This window comes from Amia ocellicauda, chromosome 13 (genome assembly GCF_036373705.1).
Source record: "Amia ocellicauda isolate fAmiCal2 chromosome 13, fAmiCal2.hap1, whole genome shotgun sequence".
Taxonomy (NCBI): Eukaryota; Metazoa; Chordata; class Actinopteri; order Amiiformes; family Amiidae; genus Amia; species Amia ocellicauda.
Window position 1 is genome coordinate 19,275,152 of NC_089862.1, and position 23,333 is coordinate 19,298,484.

General features: G+C 36.8%; 1 protein-coding gene across 3 annotated transcripts in view; it reads right to left on the reverse strand.

The window, feature by feature from the left end:
• Positions 1-592: 592 nt before the first annotated feature.
• Positions 593-23,333, reverse strand: part of rgs12b (regulator of G protein signaling 12b) — a 74,098-nt gene continuing 51,357 nt past the window's right edge. For 2 of the 3 annotated variants that reach the window (XM_066720101.1, XM_066720102.1), the window contains exons 5-18: positions 22,530-22,699; positions 22,271-22,363; positions 21,789-21,932; positions 20,983-21,162; positions 19,763-19,907; positions 19,380-19,459; positions 17,894-18,094; positions 17,496-17,569; positions 16,942-17,068; positions 16,138-16,234; positions 15,469-15,542; positions 14,693-14,846; positions 13,728-14,339; positions 595-2,410 (exon numbers count right to left, since the gene is read on the reverse strand). In XM_066720101.1, the coding sequence (XP_066576198.1) occupies positions 2,067-2,410; positions 13,728-14,339; positions 14,693-14,846; positions 15,469-15,542; positions 16,138-16,234; positions 16,942-17,068; positions 17,496-17,569; positions 17,894-18,094; positions 19,380-19,459; positions 19,763-19,907; positions 20,983-21,162; positions 21,789-21,932; positions 22,271-22,363; positions 22,530-22,699 (2,495 nt within the window). In that variant the 3' untranslated portion in view covers positions 595-2,066. Of the gene's footprint in view, positions 2,411-13,727; positions 14,340-14,692; positions 14,847-15,468; positions 15,543-16,137; positions 16,235-16,941; positions 17,069-17,495; positions 17,570-17,893; positions 18,095-19,379; positions 19,460-19,762; positions 19,908-20,982; positions 21,163-21,788; positions 21,933-22,270; positions 22,364-22,529; positions 22,700-23,333 lie in introns of all 3 variants that reach the window. The other variant, XM_066720103.1, reaches the window with a different exon arrangement.

The following is a 23,333-nucleotide window of genomic DNA, read 5'->3' on the forward strand; positions in this document are numbered from 1 at the left end:
ATTATACAGTAACCCCTCCCCCTTGGGCAGTGCTTCCGACTTGAACGATAACGATAGGTTGCGTATGCAACTCCGGTTATCTGAAAAAGGAAGCACTGCCCAAGGGTTGCAAGGTCGCGTGGGAATCCTGGCTCTCAGCAAAAAAGGACGAACCTGCGCTGACGTCACGTTTTATAGAACAGGAAGTGGGAAGGGACCTGTTCTGAGTGACGAGCGCAGGGGCCAATGGCAGCTTTGAGAGTGACGTTTCGATCGGGTTCCTACGGAAGTGCGTAGAAACCCCTCCCCCTTGGGGAGTGCTTCCTTTTTCAGATAACTGGGGTTGCATTCGCAACCTATTGTTTTAAAGTCAAGTCTGTTGTTGAAAGAAGCTGATTCACTATACAAGCATTTTTTTTTAATATAATTATGATAATTCCCAGTTTGTCTTTCTAAAGTTAAAATTTAGTTCATATTTCTTAAACCATGCTTCTTGGAGCTGAGGTAAAACATGTATTTATAAAGTATTATTAATATAAGTACATTAATATGTTACATTTGGAAAGGCACTCAGTGCTGTTTCTAGAGCCAATGTGCATTGTGCATTAGTAGACTGCTTTGCATAACTAATATACTGAAATATATTAAAGTAGTCTACAAACACAAAGGAAATGCTCCACAATTTATACCCTTAGAATGTGTAAGTATTTCAAGTAATTGATATTGGAGAAGGGAATAGAAATGATTTCTGATTATAGTTATACATATATTTTTACAGTTATTATATTGAGATTATTATATTATATAGTGCATTTATTATATTTCTTCAGCAAGCTCATAAAAACAAGTTAAAACATTATTTTGAACATGTTAGTCAAAAGGTACAGTACAGTTCAATACAATAGCAGACATTTATGGTGGTATAACTTTTCTAAAGACCTCAAGACAACAGCTTTGATTCAGAAACGTCATCTGAATCTATCATGGAAATGATTAGAATAATTACTGTTAACTTGAGGTGAATGTCTTTTCAGTCAGACACATATTGAGGCATGAATCAAAATATTCCATTATTATATCCTTTTACAATGTTTCTTCCTAATACACATAAAGGTCAATGGCTTATAATGTATATTTTGTTGACATCCACTTTGTTCATGACTTTAAATCTCTAGACTGATATTCAGCCATTTGCTCTAAATGCTGCACAGTTAACACCAGTTCAAAATAAATTAAAAAAATATTAGACAAAATTCAGTATTCAAAATTCAATGTAATACAGTATTAACAAAATAATGGAATTTTACAAGGTAATGTTATTCTACCTATATATATATATATATATATATATATATATATATATATATATATATATAAGTCTTCTTAACATAAAACCTGCTAGAGACAAGACTCTTTGTACTTCATATTGTTGACATTTCACTACTGCTGCACCAATGTTATATAGAAGCCATTAAAACCAAGGTTGGAGTACAAGGTCTCCCCCAAAAATGAAGTTATGAGCAATGCATTATAAAGGAAACTTCTATACACAATTCACCTCCTCTGCATACAAACACAATGACAAAACCACCGAACCACCGACCCCCTGCTGGAAATATCTTAGCCTGAGAGATGAGAAGCACATGCACATAAAGGGATTCTCAGAGCCTAAATGCATAATCAAAGCAGACTGTCTGAACAATTATAAAGAGCTTTAAAACATAAATGAATTTTTAATATGGTGTGTGTCACTTGGATGAATTAATTTCTAAAAGATCAATAGCATAGAAAAATTCCTTGAAGAAATGTTTTCCTCCTAATTGTTCTTTATATAAGTGTATTTATTTTAAACTTCACTGCTGATACACCACAGCCTGGCCCTCTGCTAAAGCAAGTGATTACAAAAAATAAAAGTGTTACCTAATGCAATATCGGTCAACACTAACAGTACACAAAACTTTACACCTCAGTTATACTCTATGATGAAGCCATTTACACATTTGTTTCTTATAATCATGCGTCAAAAACAGTGCTCAGATGATCTACACAGAACTGCACGTGTGTCCTCTCACAGCAGCTCAAACCTTCTAGACGAAAGTAGCCTTGTACTGGTTCTCGGACGACTTGCCCTTCTCACTCTTCGCCGAAATGAGGGAAGGCAGGTCTGACGTCTTATACACACCAGTCCTCATCCTCCCCTGACAGGACCGCAGTTCAGAAACGTATCCCTCAAAGCTGAGGTTCAGCTCCGTGTCCTTGCAGGATTTCAGGGATGCCTCTTCCAGCCGCACCCCGTCCACGTCGATGATCCGGTTAATGGGTAGAGGAGGCGCCGCAGGCCTGTGGGCCGTGGGGGAGCCCAGCGAGTGGGCTCTCTTGTGGAGGCTCAGTGGAGGATGCGCACTTTCCCTCTCTCGCCTCTTCTCTGTGCCTGAAACAAAACAGAAGATTCACACCTTATTAATATTGCAAGTTCCACCAAGAAACAGCTTGTGTGTCGGAGCATTACAACCTCCACACAGCGAGATCCTCGATATAAACTGCTGCGGAGTATTCAGGATTTGTTCTCATGTTCCAAAAATGAGGCAATGGCTGTTAAACAGTATCGCCGTCACTTTCACTGCAAGATGGATAAGACAACAATGAGGAATACGTTTACAATGATTTTAACGGTCTGATGTGTCTGAGGTCAAGTGGATCCAGATGTTCAGATGAAGTCAATGAACATTCATCTGTAGCTCCTCAAAAATATACAGTTTTAATTTAGGTTTGTTTCCCTGGTTATTTCTGTCAAAAACAACCACTCAGATGAAGTCAAGTAATTCTAAACATTGACAAAATGGAAAATAAAATTGTTTTTTGAAGACTTTGGGAATTTTCAGTTGTCTTAAAGCTGTCTATACACATTTGACTGATCAAGCCCCTTGCTTGCACTTTGGAATATCATTAACTGGTAAATAACCCAAGAGCTTTTTTTTTTTTTTTTTTTTTTCATTTGGTTAATCAGTAACAAGAAAGAAAAAAATGCCAGGACACAGACCGGTCTGCAAAAAACATGACTTAATCTTCTCTTTCGCTGCCACGTGAGCTAATCACACTGTGCGTATGACTTTGCGAGTGCACAGAGGTGTGGATTTTGCTAACCATTTGTTGTACAGTTCACAGCACTAGCCGGAGATGAATTCAAACAGATGGCCGTGTGTCAAGACTAAGTGGATTTGACAGCAATTACCATACAACAGCAGTTACAGAATGACATCATGGGAAAGAGAACTTAATGAAACAAAGCTTTGTAGAGCACTCTTCGAAAACATGTAACAAGTATACAGTGCCATCTGCCGGCAATGAAATAAGCATCTATTTGTGTCAAAAGAGTTGGTGACAAACCAGTTCATATGAAGTTTAAGAACTTGGATGTCTCTTTTTACCTCACTGTCGGAGTTCTTCAGATTGAGTTGTGTACGCTGACCGGAAAATCAAATCAACCTCAACACTTGATATTTATTCTCCAATACAGCTGACATGCATTCTAAAATCGCCCTTGTTTTAAAGTTGAACCTACCTTTGGGAAGTTTTCTTGAGTATTTGTTTGATAACTTGTATATTTTTGTATTTGAAAAGTATAATTCTGAAATGTGTGTAAATAAAAGACAGACAGAGGGAGTAGGGGCTGCTTTGTAGATCTTACTTTAGAAGATTCTCATACATACTAAACATAGAGCTAACTTAAAATCTTGCAGAAGTCTAGATATAAGAAGGTTCAGAGAGATTTTTTTCATGGGTTAATATATATTTATCACACATAAAATAATCAGTTTTAAAATAGGCAGGTAAAGCCAGCCCTAGATGTAGCATATTATTTGCATGCCTGTCTGATACTAGTCACCCTAGTCAATGATTTCCCATTTTACAGCTCATTTCTCTACAGCAGCCATGTGAATCTAAGTGTCCAACATTAAACCCAATAATTAGTTCTCCTTGCAGTGCCTTCTTCCTGTGAGCACTGCCTCATCTGTCCCTATTTGAAGAGCAGGTCTGTTTTTAGATATAAAACACATTTTCACAGCACACCACTCAACCCTTTGTAGCCCAAGATAATAACGGTGGCTAGTCTTTGTTCTGGTAGTTACTTCAGCCGTGCTGTTTGTAAACCTGTTAATTAACAATGGTGCAGTAGTTGGACAGTGATAGACAAACATGCCATAGCTAAAGGTTTTTGATCTTATGACTACCAGCAGTGAAATCATTAACCCAGTGTCTGGTGACTGGCAGACTGGTTGATTCTAGGGTCTACTATGTGATCTTCTTTGAATTTAACAACACGGTTAAATGCTTGAGTTCACAAGTGTTGATTGTGTGTCCTCAATCTCTGCATTTGACACATTTGAAAGGTTAAATAAGTTTCTTTGCTTTAACATTTGAAAGATTCATACTATAGACACATCTCACAGCAAACACAAATTGCATGATTCAGTCTTATGAGTTACAGAGTAATATTTCAACTGGTATAGGTAAGGAAGTGGCACATGAACCATTATCCAGAGGTTTTCTGCAGCTGTTTAACTGCAGGCTACAAGATTAAGTGGATTATCATTGGTTTGACTTACAATAACAAAACCAACCTAAAAATATTGCACCTATAGTTGTAAACATATTGGACCCTGACAGATGTCTGCTCTGCCAGTGTCAGAATGAATATGTCCACAGTCTGAAATTAAACTGCTCTTTTCAGGAGAGTTGATTAGATGTCTGCAAATCTGGCACCTCTGGGAGGATATACAGATATTGCTAAAATAATCTTGCCTTCTCCAATAACCAATATCAGCACTGAGTCTCTTATTGTCAAACTGATCAGAAGATATATACAAAAAGCCTGAAGACTCCACTGGAATAAAACTGCAGATTAAAGTTTCTTGGCTCCCAGTAAATTCTATCTTAAGTTTCAATGATGATCATTAAATTGGTGTGAAACATTTCAAAGCCCTGAGCACCAAAACAATTCACTGACATTCATTTCTTGATGAGAGAGAGAGAGAGTTAATCTATTTGTTTGAAACGGTTTCAACAGACAAATGTACATTAATATGAAGAATTGACCAGAATGTACTAGCTTATTCATAACAGAGTTCATTTTTAAATGTTCTTATTATTCGATTACCAGGACAAAAAGACCAGTAATAATGTATTCTTGGAAAAAATGTACTTTTGAAGTTTTTTACATAACCTGATTAAAGTCAGCAAAATAATTAAGGGTTATGATAATGTGCACAAATTTGTGCATCTATTTAAAACTGCAAGTAGGTAGTGTGATCTCTGCAGCTGCTGCAGCCATGTGCAAATTAACTTTGAAGTTGCTTATAAAATTATTATGCATAACTGAGGGAAATCAATTATGTGAGTGAATAAATCAATTAATGAAACAAATATAGAGACTGTCTCTTAAGTGAAACGGCACAACATTAAACTGAGAGAAAAAGACCCAATCCTTAATCAAAATACTTTGATCCTCATCTGAATTTGCCTTTTAAACACTTTTAAATGCTGTATTTTGCATCAGCAACTACTACTAATTTGATTAACTCCTTATTGAATAAAAATGTACAAAACCAACACAATGGAGAATTTGTATAAATGAACGGGATTCATACAGCATCTTATACACCTGTATTCACCTATCCACACAAAACAGGGAGGACAATTATTTGTTGTTCATAAATCCATACACCACTAGCTGTAATCAAAACCACAGGATATTATACTACTCATTGGAAGTTGTTGTGTAAAAATGATTTATTTTGGAATCACAATGATGATGTGACTCCATTGGTACCCAGTTGACGGAGTCCTGGACCTCGGTATGTTTTGTATTACTAGGTATATATGCATCATGACTTGCATTCCAGTGAATAATAACAGGGGTACACAATCTGTCAACTAACATCTCTGTATCAGGTTTGTCAACATGTATTCATCCCAGGCTTGAAGAGATTAACTTGTTGATTTTCCCACTTTAAAGATAGACACAATGGTTGTATATACATTCTTGTCATGCTGTCGTATAATTAGGGATTTTGCATCTCTCTAGGCCCCCCTGTTGGTAACATTAATTTTACATGAATCCTTTGGCTTCTTTATTTTTATATATATATTACAGATGATGTACTGCTAACATTAGTCCTGGTTATCGTGGAATGGGAATATATGCCTTTCTAGAATAAATGTGAATCAGAATGAAAACACAACTGCTGCCCTCTAGTGATGAAAAAGCTCCTACATTCTCTGACAGATTAATATGTAAAGCCCATTCCCTCCAATGTCTTACGTTCACTTGTGTAAATAAATGTGTTATACTAGGCCTCCCAGCTCTTAGACATTAAAAAGCAAGCAGAAAAAACCTTCATGATATGTTAAAATTCCAATGAAATTCCTATAAATCCAAAATCTTAATTTATCTGATAAAAAAACATTGCGTACACAAACGCACACATATACAGCTCTGGAAAAAATTAAGAGACCACTGCAAAATGATCAGTTTCTCTGGTTTTACTATTTATAGGTATGTCTTTGGGTAAAATGAACATTTTGGTTTTATTCTATAAACTACTGACAACATTTCTCCCAAATTCCAAATACAAATATGAATGGAATGGCTGCCATACATGTAGAGATGCTGATTTAAGACACATTTGCAGTGGTCTCTTAATTTTTTCCAGAGCTATAGATTGATAGACACAGATATATAGTTTGACAGAGAGATAAAGATATTATAAGATTAACTATTCATATGCTTCTTTGGAAACAATTTTATCAGTGATTAATTTAATACAAAGGTTAATTAAACTATACTTTTATATTTTTGTTTGAGTTTGCTAAACACTGATACAGTCAAGAGAAAATCATGAAGATTGCAGTTGAATGAAGTGAGATAGGACAGGTATGTAAACATTGGACTATCACTACTAAAACAGTGACATTATTTTGTTCAATCAATTAGAATCATTACAGATTTCTCTATAAAATTTTAATTTTGTGTTTGTTTTTCTGTCTAAATGGATTTTAAAAAGATATTTGTGATTGTAAACCAATGAGGTACATTTACATTAGCCATGATCCTAGTTAAATCTACAATTCCTCTTACCACCAGATGGCAACCTTAATAAAGAAGTTGGGAAAGTGCATTCAAGCGTCTAACAAATAAAGCTCTGTCATGTGGTCAGGGGAAAAAGGGCCATTGCTTCCTCAACAGATTTCTGCTTTAAAAGAGAAACCAGAACAAGATCAAGTCATGCACTTTTCCATTCCATTACTATGTAACTAATGTGGCAAATCTTTAATTACTAACAAAGTAATTCCTGGAAGAGAAAATGGAAGAGAAAATCTGCTGACACCCATTTTCTTTCTTTTTTTCTCTCAGAGAGAACATTAAACTGCGCTAACTGTCAAAATACTCGTCTTACATGAAGGTTTTGAAGATCAAAAGTTTAAATGCATTTATGGACAAAAAGACAGCAAAAAATAAAAAAATCAATAAACTAGTAAATGTCCTGATTCGAACTATGTGTAAAAAGGAGGACTCAAATAAACAAAGAAAGAAATGTGTATTAGACAGCACCTCGCTACATTAACACTACAAACCTTTGGTTTAGCCTGTTCCCACAATGAGTAAAGCTATTCCCACATGTGCCTCCAAAGCTCATGTCTGGGCTCTCAAAGGCGCTTACAGAAGATGCTGAACAGAACCCGTTCCCTCTGGCAGTAGCTGTTTAGGAGTTACTGGAGGTGGAACCACATGCTTGCCTTTCTTGCTTGAATAATACACTGATGGAGCAATGGTCCAAATGTGCGTTTAACAATTTAACTACATCCTTGTAAAAGAAGAAAGAGTCCAAAGCCTTTGAAAGAATTCTAAGTGACCAGATTAATTTCTGTTGCCAGAGGAATGTAATTGCCAGGTCATTGTATTTAATCTCTCACTTTGAAAACAGAGGGGATTTGATTTAAATATTTAAATTCCACAAAGCTCTTCACAAAGTCAACCAAAAGGACTACTTCAGGTGATCAGTGAAACAAGAGCTCAAGTGCAGACTAGGAAGATTTGCATTTTGTACGGAGAACAGGCGGCACTCCTTTACATAAAGAGTATTGGGTATCTAGAACAAAACACCCCGCAATGAAGCAGACTTGCTGGGATCCTGGGTCTGAATGAGACTGATTAGCTGCTAGAAACATTACGTTCTTGAGAGGTCCCCAAGTGAGTCAGTGTTGACAGCAACAACTTGATAAAGCCTCTGCAGATTTTATTTTAATGTGTAGTCCTAAATGCACAAATACATTCACACATCTGAGATTAAAACCCTTCTTGCAAATGAACGTGAATGCCTTGGAGCCCAAACAGGAAACCCATCCAAAGTTAAAGGAATGATTTCATATGCTACCGCAATTAAAACAAATAGGCGTACTATTATAAAACAGCATTGAAGATGGCAGCCCTTACGGCACAATGCAGTTTTTATGTTGTTTTAAAACACCTGAACTAGTATACATCTGCACATAAACTCTAATGAAACAAAGGATACTGTTCTTTCACTGGTCATGACTGGTTATTTGCATAAATATTATTATTAGGTCTCTGCACAATACAGTCCACAGCACTCATTTACATTTTGACAGTAAACTCTACAAGCAAATATTGTAACAATCCCAACTTGTAGGATCTCCAGAGACTTAGTTAGACACCAACCAACAGCACCCGAAGAGTGGCACTGATTTTCCTAGAGAAGGAAAAGGCAAATAACTTCCCTTTGATTGCAGTTTAAACCTTTGAAATGATCAAGATGTCCCTCCAAAGAGATTCTATAACCAGGAATTCAGTAAACTGCCTACTGGGTATCTCTGTATGCTTGCATTGCTCTTAAAGACCATCTGTTTCAACCAAGTGCTGTTAAGGAGAAATACAAATAAAATGTAGTAGTGAAATAAAATCACCATAGCTAAAAAGAGTTATTACACATATAGTATCAAACGGTGTGGGTGGTTCGTTTCCATGGTTCCAATGAACAGATGCAGTCCTGCCCCTGACACCCGGGATACGGCTCTGTAGTTACAACGGGGCTGCCTACAATTTTGATTTAAAAAATTGCTTTTGAATGGCTACAATTTCTCCAACAAATTCTGTTCTGATAAAACTGTTTACAAAGCTTTGGCTGAAATACAGCTCTGGAAAAAATTAAGAGATCACTGCAAAATGATCAGTTTCTCTGGTTTTGCTATTTATAGGTATGTGTTTGGGTAAAATGATCTTTTTTGTTTTATTCTATAAAACTACTGATAACATTTCTCCCAAATTCCAAATAAAAATATGAATGGAATGGAATGGCTGCCATACATGTAGAGATGCTGATTTAAGACACATTTGCAGTGGTCTCAATTTTTTCCAGAGCTGTAGTTGTATTTATTTTGTGTTGTGTTTGCGTGAACTATCAAGCCTTTGATGTCTTGGATGAGTAAGCAACCTGGCCGAATGTCTAGATTGTGTTTCTTATCATTACTCAGAGTGTTTTCCATGTTCCTTTCTTCTGTTTTGGCAGGACACAGTTAACATAATCTTTAGTCATGTACTAATGTACCCCAGTCATGTTCAAATCATGCGACAAACCCATGTCATGTATAAAAATAAGATCTAAGTACTGTTTAAGTTTTCCTCGGGGGTATGCCTACTAATACATTTAACATGCTCTTCAAATGTTAGGGGCCTTTAAATTTGACATAAATCAATTAAGACTTACACACTGTCAAAACTTACCTATGTTTTGCAAAATGTTGGATCTGCTGTATTTATTTTAATGTAAGGACATTGAAATAGATATCATACCTCTATTGCATGTCTGATAACTTGTAACATATAATGTATAGAGTTTAAGCCAAACATAATGTCAAATTAACTTTATAGGTATTCAGGCATTGTATGATATGCACTGCTTATGTAACAGTGTTAATAACAAACCACTTTATACCTGGCTTCTCAGGGCAGTGCTGTAATTGAATAGCAGGTTAAAGATCTCCCTGAAATGCTGGATAATGGATAACAAGTTTTCCTTTTTAGGTAGGATTGTGGTTTAAATTCTTGTCATGTAGATACTGCAGGCATTTATATAATAAATATTATATGGGAAACAGCTAGAAAACTGCTGAAGAATCATTGCCTACATTCATTTAATGACAATAATCTACCGCTGTCTGGACTAGACCGCACCTGCAGTCCCTCGTCTCCCCAAACATCCCCTTCAGACCGCTGCGGTCTTCCGGTGCCAGAAGACTAACTCTACCTCCTCTCACTCCCCTTCCTCCAGAGCCACTCCTTCTCATCCCTGGCCCCTAAGTGGTGGAATGACCTTCCCACTGAAGTCAAAACAGCAGAGTCTCTGACCTCCTTCCGGCGCTTACTCAAGACACATCTTTTCAGAATCTACTTGTAATTTAGTGATTTATTCTCCTGTAAGATTGCACTTTTTGTCATACTCTTGCCTTTGCATTTCTTGCACTTGTTTTGTTTATTGTGATTTCCCCTATGCTCCCTTTCCCTTAGCTCTTAACTTTGACTTAACATCTTGTCTGCACTTGTCTCAGCTTTTTCATTCTAGGATGTAAGACCTTATATATTGTTTATTGTATACATCATATACACTTGTGTAAATTGTTAATTTGTAAAACGTATTATGCCTCGAACTGCACTGTATTTTTGCACTTTGTATTGCTCTTATATTTTGTAAGTTGCCCTGGACAAGGGCATCTGCTAAGAAATAAATAATAATATTATTATTATTATTAATAACAATAAGAAACACACAGTATGCATAAACCATACAAGTTCATATGAAAACAATATGACAAAATCCTTTCGCTCCCTTTACAAGACCAAACTATATTATAAAAGCATTTGTCAAGTCTAGTTCAGGGGTTTCTGAGTGTCTCTGTTGGGAAAGGCCTCTCCTTGGAAACAGAGTTGGGCCCTAAACTACAGAGACTGCTGGATCAAAACTGGGCTTTGTCATTAGCTGCCTGAGACCAGGATTCACCCAAAGCCAGCACACAACTGACTGACCCATCGTGGGCTGTGTAGAAGTGGAAGCGACTTCCTTTGACTTCTGTAGTATATGTGGCTTGCCAGGCCTGCAGTATTATAATCAGTGGGGATGAACAGTCGACAATCAATGTTTTAGTCCTGCAGTTTGGGATGTGGTTGTGCGGATGGGATTCCACATTTTTGAAGTCTGCAATTACACATTCACCATGTCTCCTGCGGTGGGCCGCAACAGTAAGTGGAGCTATAAACAACAGAGAGATTTCAAATTGAGGTATAAATAGAAAATAGAATTGCCAGTTAAAAACTGTAAAGAAAGAGAGGGAGAGAAAAGTATTGCTTAAAAGGATATCTGGATCAGCAGTCGATATCCAACAACATGAAAAACAAACAAAAGTTTAAAAATTTTCATCAAAAATGTAAGTAAATTAATATATTTATTAATTGGAGTACATCTTCACCATTCAGCTGTTGATGGATGAATGTTTTAGTTGTATTATTAGCAGCCATCCGTTACAACTAGGCATTCAGCCGAGGTCCTTCCATGCATATCTAATTTCCTCCTCATGGGCAAAGCACCAATCAGACCCAATCTATGGACAACTGGAGAGTGCACTCTTTGGCAACACAAAGAATTGCATTCAGCGCAGACAAGTACAACTAACTTACTGAATGCTTTCACAGACGTGCTCAAAATCCTTGTGGTTATTTGTTCTAATTTTTTCACTGGATTATCAGAAACCTATGCGTAATTTAAGTTACAAATCTGAATTAGAAATAGGTTAACAGTTGTCATGTGAAAGTCCAGTGGGATGAAATTCCATGTCATTGCCAGTTTCATTCATGCACATCATTTGGAAAGAAAAGTAATTGAAAAGGGCATTACCAATCAAAGTAAATGAATGCAAGAAAAATAAAATAATAAATAAATGGGCATGAGATTAATTGAATAAAGAGGTATTGGAACAGTCTATCTAAACAGCCAAGAATCATGTGAGTCAAATTGAGATTAGAATCTAATGTCACACCAGCCACAAAGGATGAGCATGAGAGATGACAAACATGAAATGGAGGAGGGATCATTATAAATCACAAACATTTATAGGACAAACTTGTGATTTCAGTTATAAGATTTATTAAATCTAAACGAACACAGATACAGATTTAATCAGCAGAATTATCTACAGAGGACATCTACAGAAGACAAGAATGGTCAAGAAATGGATTGCAATTCAATAATGACACCAGTCATCGAAATCTGTACATATGTACATAAATGGTTCTTTTCAGTTAATATCAATATACAATTAATACAATTTCAGGGATAAGTTATCTCTCTTTAAAATATATTACCAAATAACAAAATCAATTTTAGAAACATTTTTTTTATTGTCTGTATATGAGATATAAGATGTTTTGGAGCTAATGATGTTTGATTTTGAACTTTAGCCCAATTACAGAGAACTGTGGCACACATTCAGACACATCATTGAATTGCAGTTTTTGGAAGACAGGACAGAGAGGAAAAAAAAATATTCCATTAAAAAAAAATTACAGAGTACAAGAATGTCAAATGCTTACTATGAACAATTCAAAGGAGAACAGATTATTTACATAATTCAGAGCCTAAGACGTCAGTGAAAAATAAAGATATAAAAGCCTTCGTTTAGTGAGGTCCTGCTTTGTTCAGCCTTTTTGTGTGCAGTGAGTAAACCCACAAGGAAAACATACTAAATTATTTACAGCTCATGCAAATTCAACCATCACATTCTTCTCTAGTGAATATGATGTGTTGTAAACACACTGGCATGCACAAACACGAGCTAAGGCCTAGACTGGCCCTAGACACACATCACCCAAAGCCTCTTGAGTTATTCTTCACGCTGTCATAAGAACAGCATTGGGTGAATTCGCTGATGATAAAAAAGTAAAATGCCATCTAGAACCCGTTTTCTGGAATGAATACAATTGTAAAATGTATTTAGAATAGCTGTGATGAACCACAGAAAGATCGGTGTCTTGAGCACCAGTGGAATTTAATTTCGAAAAGTGTAAATACAATCAGTTTTTCTTAAATTATTTCATTTAAAAAAAAACTTATTTATCGTCGAATTTATATTAGTCTGAATAATTAATATTTTTGAAGTTGATAAAAAAAGGGCAAACAAAAATATGTTTCAGTATAAAGTGCATTTAAGTAACTTCAACTATATTATTTTAAAGGTAAAACGTTGCAAACCCGAACATCATGTCGTTTCAGAAGAGTTTATTGTTGTAGCCGGATTACCAATGAATGTGCAAGTAATCAATATTTTATAGAATATTGTATAAATGAAGGCCCAATAACAATGCTGAACTGAGAGACTGGGCATTCTTGGTCATATTCAAAGCAAGACAGAAAATGTAATCATGGAAATCCATAGTTGGGAGGACCTTTGCAAAATGGGTATAGGTTTGTTCAAGAACGAATGACAGTAAGGTAATTATTTACCTTAGAACATAGAAATAACCTGTGAATAAGTGATTGGCCAGACTTTCTTTTTAAAAGTGTTAAAAAGTGGTCAGATTTGCAACGCTTTACTCGGTAAGTTAACACTGCTTTTCCTATCACAGTCATCCAATGCAATGCACTCTGCAAAAACACAAACATATCACACTCCGGAAATACCTGAGCTGGAATAGATGACAACATAGGAATCCTCACTCTTGCCACAGGGAGATGGTGGGGTAAAGTTGGGTTCAGCCAGGCTGCTCTGATGTGAAGGGGGCATGGGTGAGGATGGCAACAGTGTGCTGTTTGGACTGGAGATGTCCCCCTCTCCCACTAAGGTCAAGTCTGCTACATTCTCACCCTCAACTGTCTGTATTGTGTCGGTTTTCCAGTCTGACGCTTGCGTCTCCCACTGGGGGGTCCTACTCTCCGGGGCGTGGGCAATGGGGGAAAGTGGTGAGCTAAAAGGGGCTTTTTCTTTCGGAGGCATCAAGGCTTGTCGACGTTGCCCTGATGAGGATGTTTTAGAGGAACCTGAATTCCCACTGCAGTTTTGGGGAGAGTCCATTGCCTGGGAATGCTGTGTTGCATTTAAGTAGCTGTCTCCGACCTGCATCCCTCCGTTCTCCTTCCCTCTGCTGTGGCCGGTTTTGTGGGATACAGGGGTGGAGCATGGAGGTTCTGGTCCCAGGCGAAGAAATTCGGGCAGCACTAAATCTTTCTTATTTAGCAGACCTCGCTGGTCGTTCGCTCTGTTGCTCTGAGCTTTTGAAATGAGTTCGAAGAATTCTGTGGGGAAGAACCAGGCAGACATCTCTGTGAGCTCGTAAAAAGTAAAACAAAAGTAAAAAATGAATTTTCCAGTTTATTTTACTGATTTACCTCGAGCAGCGTGCATGCATTAAGACAAACAAACAACCGAACAAAACAGACACACAAAAAAGGTAAACATGGAACCAGCCAAATATGCAGTAAGGAGCTAATCTCCAAACAATATTAGTGTGGTTAAAAGAGGTCCTAAGCAGTCAAGATTTCTAAAGAAAGGAAATGGGTTAGTGAGATAGAATGCAAAGCTTATTTTTAAAGCTACACTGAAATAAATTAACCTATGGCGTGAAGTAATGCGTTAGAGGGAGGTTTACCTTCAGCTTCATCTATATTAATCTTTTTCTGTTTTCTTTTGTCCAGTTTATCAACTGAATCTTCTTTTCTCAAATGCCGTGCCTCCCTGGGAGTCTTTCCGTTTTCCCCTCTGGCTTTCACAGAAGAGGATATTCCTGAAGGTTTTTCATCTCCCTAGATTGCAACAATGAGAATGGACCAATTAAGGGGTGGGTGGGGTGTCTCGACACTGGTGTTGGGAGGTTTCTAAGAACAAGCCCCTTGTTCTTTCAGGCCCTGAGCTGAACTTGAAGCAGCATGAGAAACAGTGCAAGAGTGCTGAACATTTAGAACCACTAGCGTGTGTCCCAAGGGATTTATCACCAGGTATATATTTTATTACCTCTCTTGTTAAGCCCAAGGCCGGTTTGGTGATCAATTTTCCTAAAACTTGCATTATTAATAATTGGCAGCATCAATAAAAAGTTGGTTCTCTATAAAGATTGTGGAATGGTTGGAACAGAAGTCGCAGCATCTTTGAATCTGTTGGTGGCTACACTATTGCAATCGGAGTCAAAAGACGTAATCAAAGAGGAAAGAGTTAAATCAGCCACAGCAAGCTATGCCAGGTTGAGTTCATTTGAGCTGTTCAGCAACACACATTATACATCACCACAGAGGACAGAGCTGTTAGGAGAAGGCACATAGATGCAGAAACACCAGCATACGACAGCATATATAAAAGGAGAAGATGCGTTTTCTTTCAAGAATGTTCCTCAACATATTCAAAAATGATGTTTTTAAAATAAAACCTTACTGTGCTTGAATGACTTCTTGTATTCAAGGGTGGTGCGTGGCTTGGTTTTGCTGAAGCACTTTTTTGTTTGTCTGCTAGAAAAACAAAGCAGAGATCAAATATGCTGTCAGTTTTAAACCACAGACCAAACCCTATATCCCACAAGGCAACAGGACAAACTAGAATCATAAGAAACAAGAATGATACAGGGTGACTTAGAAATTAGGATTAGAAAACTGCAGACTGGAAATTTTAAAGAGCAGAAACTGCAGTCAAAAATTCAAAGATGTGATCCTAGTCAGAGCTTTGAACTCTCAAGGCAAATGCAAACCTAAAATGCAAGATAAAATGTATTGCAGATAAAAGCACCACTGAGAAACAATATGCTGACTGTAGATCTATTAAGAGCACATCTTCCTTATTTATTATTGTTAACAGTTGGATCTAAAGTCTACCTGAATGAGCTTTAATCTCGTTACTATCACCACCTATGACTTACACACATTCAGTAAGGAAGTAAGTACAGAATGCAAAAATGTTAAAGGGTTGAGGTTAAATTAAGCAATGTCTAAGATATCCGGAGTAAATGTAAAGGGGCAACACCAAACACATGGATAGAATAAATTCAGCATTACATCAGTTCAAACTTTAATTTCAGTAATAATACTGACTCCAGATTGTGTCTCTTACCCTTCCCAGTGGCCTGATCAGCCACATCCAGGACAACTCTCAGGCCATCTAGACTTGAAATAGGGACACCGAGGTCTAACGGTTCCTTCTCTCCACTCTATAGAGAACAGCACAGTATTCATTATTGAAGGGCCAGCTGAGAAATAAAACACATGTCGGTTCTCCTAGACGTGACAGGCATTGGCTATCAGATTCAGTGCTCAGACTGGCTAGCGAATTCATCCAATTTCAGATATTCAATTATTAATGCTCTCCCCCTATTGAGGAGGAATATCCATATTACGTTGCATTTCAAAGTGAAATAGTATTTATTGCTTATAGACCTAAAACCTCTATTTAAAAACTACTGAAAAAATACAGAGAATTATGATGCATTTAAACAGCCATGTAGCAGGACTAATGTGATTTGCTATTCACACTTGTCTTCTGACTGTGAGTGAAGATAAAATAAAAGACCTTATACTTCAAGTACGTCCAAGCAAATAAATAATAACATGTATAAAAGACACACTGATTTTCAGTCAATTCAGGCTGTAAGAAGTGCAGGAAGCACTGAAATCAATTTTGGGATCAAGCAGAAACATATTTTACGAGCAGAGTCACTGTTAATGACCATCATAACTAGGTGTGACCTAATGTCAAAAGAAATCAGAAAATTCCAGAAATGTGGCAGCAATTTCTCAGCCAATATTATCCACCCACTGTGTCACTCTTCCAAAACACGTGCCACTTGCTACTTTGAATTTAAGCTTTTAGATCAGACAGAAGCTAGACATTTCCGGAAAAAAAAAGATAAAAACTTACAATTCTGGCAACCAAGTCACTTAAGTGTAAGCCATACTTCGCTACAACTGGACGTAAAACCTCTGTGACTGGTTTTGTGGGTTTGGCTTTCAACCCAACAGATCGGTTAATGGGTACAAGATCCAATCTGAAAATGGAAATAAAAAGCAGTCATTAGCTGAATGGAACACTTTTAAATACAGCATTTCTTAGTTTTAAATGGCTATACTGTTTGCCTTAAAACGCTATATCCACCCTGGGAAAAACTATTCTATGGGCACAAAGAAACTACTTCAATGCCCACGGCCAAATATCCTCAATTTCTCTATTTACCAAGCAGTCCTCCAGTGTACTGCCTATTACTCATTTCTCTCATTTAAATTCTCTCAGCTCTGCCTCCAGAATGAGACCACAATGTTTCAGACTGAAGCCCAGTGACAGCTTCAGCTTACACAGACAAAGAGCATTTAAACTGACATGAAATGCTACAAGTAGCCTTTCTGCTTTCTCTGAAGAGTACACGAGCAAGCCATTGAGATAAAATACAAAACTTCAACGGAAGTGATTACATTTACCTGAACAAAGTGCGTTTTTCTAATCGTAAATCTCGTGAACTCAGGGTCATGCAGTCTTGGTCCAGGACAAGAGGCTTTAGGAAAGTATGAGAAATAAATTCAGGGTCAATTAAAAAATAATAATAAAACATAATTTCGAAACTATTTAAAAAAGATGAAATAAATAATACAATAACATTTACAATCTTTGATAATAGCAGCAACAATTCACATTTATATTCCAAACATGAAAAATGCCTGTTTATTTAATGTTGTGCATCATTGATCATGTTACTTCTTCCGTACCTTAACTAATGGGATATTTGTAAATAGTAAATAGGGATGTGCTCAATTCATTTTTTCAGATTGAATGCTCACAATCTAACAATCACAGACAGATCACAGGAGGAAGGCTGTACCTTCTCGCCTCCTACTAGGAACAGGTCCACAGCAGCTAGGTTGATGCAGAGCTTCTCACAGAGCCCCAGCAGCACCTCCCTAATGGACACACCCTGGCGGAGTGGCATCGCACACGCAGAGCCGTCCGGTAGGTTTATGTTGCAGTGCTTTGGGGATTTCTCCTTCTCAGATAGGGACATGGACATCCGGGAGGCATCACCCTTCAGAGGGAACATTAGGAAATAAGGAATGTGTCGTTGAAATATGTTCTGTTAACAGCACTGCTTGTGCAATCTACTATTAATTAATTTAAATTAATCACAACTAGGATTTCAAACAGCTTGGGCCAGTGCTCTAATGCCAGAACACACCCACACTCGCAGGTATGCATGTCCGTCTCCCACAGGAGAACAGCTGAAGACAAGTGCTGAGAGCTCAATCATATCTATTAAGTTTCTCTTGCCTTGCTTTTCCTATAAGTGTGCCCCACGGTGCTTGTATGCTTCTGCTTTCTTTCTCATCAACTTTCTCTTCAAGGAGTTTGCAAAGCATTTGTAGAACGTGCCACAATTATTTTCTAAAAAGTGATAATAGCTAAACAAGAGGAATATCTGGCTATTTTAAATTTGAAATTAATAAATTAGTAATAGATTAACTATATACATTTGCATATATTATTATGTTGTGTACTTTAGACAGGAAAGCTAATTAATATTATTTAAGAGCACAAAATACATTGATAATTATACAGGTAAATATCTATGTGATCAAAAAGGCCTTGATTTGTTTCACCATTATACACATTTTGTTTTATTATTATACTGTACTGTAGTATTTTGGAAATGCTTTGCTAAATAACTGATGAATCACACTTTGCCTGTATGTACAGCAACCCCCTTCCCACACACACACACACACCACCAAGTGGTTTCTAGTGATTACAAATAAGAGCTTCATTCCATACCGTTTGCGGCATGAATATTATACTGATACAAAGATTAAAATGTCAAAAAAATCTGCATGATACAAATAAAGTAAACTAAATCATTCGATAGAAAGTGCCACACCCTCCAAACGTTTAGCTGTGAAAATTAAGATCTCTTAGTCACTTCCTGTGTGATTGCAAATAATCAGTAACTGATAAGCCTGTCTCTTCACACTAGCTCTGTGGTATGTTCCAAACCTGCGCAATAGGGATCAAGTGAGGACATTTTGCTTGACACATAATAATGACTTTCCATTAAAGGTAGGCAGTGACAAGCCTTGCATGATGTGTGCATTGTTACTCATCTAAAGTAAATTGAATAAAATCACCAAGAAATGGAGGATATCATCTGGATTATAACACCGGTGAGGGTGCCATCTTTTCCTACCTTAGCCTGACTGCCCATATTAGCACTGCCAACATGCACTCTTTCTATGTGAAAACGTATCCAAATTGTGTATTTACATAATGATGTACGCCGTTATGCTTCCTGTATCTCCACGCACTCTCAATATACTGACCTCATTCTTTACCAGCTCCAGGCTAGCACCAGATGACAAAGAGCCCTGTGATTCCCGCCGCCCATTGCTGCCTGTGAAATCTGGCCAATAACAATATTTTGTCAATAAATTAAGACATACAAGTAAAAACCTTGTAAGTCTTCCACAACCAGAGTAAAAAATATAAGTCAGACCATTGTAGTCTATAAATTATTGTATTTAAACACTAGTTGTACAAACAAATGACAACATGTATCTTGATTATTTCTTAATTTTAATTAGACACTTCAAAAACAAGAACAGAGCAGCTGACAACTGAGTGCCCACAGAGAGTCATGATAGACAGCATTGACACATCCACCAAATTATAGTCTTACAGCTCATCCATAGAGTGCCACACTTACCAATAAATTCACCAATATCTCTCTTTTTGGGGCCCTTCCCAAAACTCCTGTTTCGAGACCAGGAGAATAAGCCTCTCTTTTTATCAGCATGATCCTCTTTGTAATCTTCGTTCAATGACCTCCCTGACTTGGGTTTCTTACCATCCTGGGAGGAAAAAAAAAAAAGAAATAAATACATACATACAAAAATAAAGGCACGTGTCATGTTTTTCTTACTCCACAAACAAAGAACATAATGCATGTACAGCTAATGATAATGCACATAATCACATAAAGGTAGATAAGAGGACATACAAGATAAGCAAGTTCTTAACGGACATATAGGTATTCAGAAGAACATATGATGTAAGAGTAAGAGAGCTAATGACAGTAAACTCAATAAGACAGGCACAATACAGCTGGGATAAACTGAACTGGAATGTAACACTAACAGATAAACATGTCTAATGGAGATTAAATGTAATATTTAATTGGAACATGTATGAATACCAACAACATGATAACATATATTACAACTTAAACATTTGCCTTAAATGATATATATACAAAAATATATAGTTTACATTCTTTCACTCTTAATACAAGTCAGCAGTATTTCAATTATGTCCTACTATGTCTGAGGTGTGAACACAAGAACACAGATCACCAGTAAACATTATTTATAGCTTCCAGGGAACTACAACAGCATCGCTTTACATTTTGACTCATTGTGAATAGTTAGCATTCCCCAGCTTACAAGAGCACAGTGCAGAGCCAGTGCTGAGTGCTTCGGATGTGAGATACATTTCAGAGCTATCTTCCTATGCTAATACCTTCCAAGTCTCATTAGTCAGTCCTACACTGAATTCCATTCTTAAAAAAACCCACGATAACGGTAAGAATGTGATGGTAAGTTTTACCAACACTGCAGGGCAGTTTTGCATGTAAAATGAATGAGAACTTTAGTTCCCTATTTGCATACACAGCAAAATTTCAAATCCATCCAGATAAGAAAAACTAAATTTTGGACCATCAAAATACGAAAAACAATGTCTATCAGAGCTCTCAGTTGAAAATGAAATGCCAATTAAAAGTGTAGCTGAGGCGCTGCAATTAATTTCAATAGCAAGGAGAAAACCTTTTCTTTTAATGTTTTTAAAGTTATGTCTCTTCTAAAAGAATGAACTTTAACATGCATTTGTTGAGGGTTAAGCTGATCTTTGGCAAGCGGAGTTCTGTACCTTTTTGGGAGTGGACAGGTTGGACCGGTCTGAGTGGATGCTGTGCTTGGAATCAGGACTTCGAGGGACTTGGCAGGGATCAGGCAGTGGTCGACCTTCCACTTCTGCCAGCATACACTCCTGATATAGTGGGGACTTGAGAAATCTGGTATAGCTATCAAACTTCATGAGGTTGAAAATCTGCAAGCAAACCATATTTTAAAAGTCATTTTTGAGCTGAAAATCGTGATTTAATAGGGGCTAGCAGTTTTTCATGTCCATGTTGAGTAGCAAAACATTTACATTTTTTGGTTACAATTAAATAAATAAAAACAAGAAAACTGAAAAACATCCTTACTTTTTGACAAAGAAAATAATTTTGGTGGAATAAAATACATATATTTTTTGACATCCTGAAGCTTTTAATGTAACATGGTACTTCTGTAAGATTCCTCAAATTTTTACCCATTTACGTACTAACAGTCTCTCTATCATTTGTTGCGTGGTTTGTTTCAGTGGTAACTAAGTTTCTGACCATGGAACAGAAAGTCCCAAATAGTAATATACAAATTTGATTAAAATAATTCCAAATGTGGACATCTGGATCAAATCAGTCTACAAAGCAAAGCATATAATTATCATGTCTTATTTTCCACAGCTGACCTTTCACTAATATCCTTGTACTGAAACCAATCTCTAAGACTCTCCAGATAATTGTGATATATTTGTTAATGCAGAAATACAAATTTGAAACTCCCTGCAGTTGCTGTGCTTCTAACAGTGTGTTTTGCATCTTTATTTGTTTAATCAGTGATAGTATTGCCAACCTGAAGCTGCTGTGCCTTGAACATATCTGGGCGTGGAGCATTGAGGATGTCATCAGCCAGCTGGGCTTGGCTGTCGATGTTAACTGGGGTTGTGGCCTTGCTCGACAAAAAACTATTATAAATTTCCCGAGCTCTCTGTGAAAGCTTAGGAAAAAAAAAAAAAAAAGATTGTTACCATCATTAATACCTCTGCACAGATTCATTTTCCTATTTAACATTAATACAGACTGTTACTTAAAATTCCCTTTCTCAACAACAAATGTATCAAACTTTCACAGAAGTTACTTTTATTTTTTCTTTCTCATAGTTTAAAAAACTGAATATGGAAGTATGAAGCATAGTTAAAATAGAAGAATAGCTTTAGATAACTCTTTTGGCCAACGGTTTAGATTGAAGGTTGTGAAGTCTTCATAACCTTCAATATTGATAAGATGATCAATAACACCACTTTATGTGGGAATTTACCCATAAAATGCCTTTACCTGTTTCTTGTCATTTTCAGGAACATGGCAGAAAAATTCACAGGCTTGATAGAATAAAATGTTTTCTTCACTGAACTCCTTCTTAAGGAATTCCTGGGGGGGAATATAATAAGATATAATTAATGTTTTTGCTTATGAATTAAACATTTCACACAGGTTATTCAATACTGATTAATAAAAATCAAGACCCTGCACTCCTGTGTCCTTTTCAGTCAGCAGGACGCAGTAATGGATTAGTGAAGCAATTAATCTGACATACCGAGAAGTACCTAACGCCGACAGCATCCTGGAGAAGACGTTCGAAGCAGACGGCCCAGCTTGCCACTCGCCTCTCCGTGTGTCTCCTGTGGCTCTGGACGCTTGGAAGACTCGCATTACTATTCAGGCTGTTTTCACTCCCACAGCCCTTCAGGTCGACACTGTTTAACTCTGAAACACAATTCAGAATGATAAATGTGAATGTAATAATTAAAAATTATTCTCTAATTTGTGAACACATTACTTTTAGTTTTGAAACATCTAATGCCCACATTACATGGTCTCAAACTCCATTAAAGCCTAGCAAATTTTAAAACGTTTCATACTACATGCACTGTTCTCTAAGGGACCTATTTTAAGAGCTTCAAACATGTGAGCACAACATAGTTTGTGGCAATTTAAATGGTACTGTGAACAGTAAAAATTGTTTAATCTTAAAATTACAATAGAGTCCTCTTACTGTATAATATTGCCAGCAAAAAGATGAAGTGTGTCCTTCTGCACTGATTTAAATGTAACTGAAGTGGTATAACATCAGACTGGGGTGATGAGTGGGGTACCCCAGGGATAAGGGAGTCCCTGTATCTCTATTGTATCATATTTATGACTTGACTTGGAAAAATATATTCAAATGTTCACCAGTTGCTACCTTATATCCAGGAATTAAAATGCAATACAATATTTGTTGTTGTTTCTTTCCATTTATATACAGATCCTAAACCTTCATAAAATACTTAAAAACTGAATCAGCTTGGTTGGATAAGTGTCCAACACCATTGTAATAGCAAACCTACATTAGTTCACA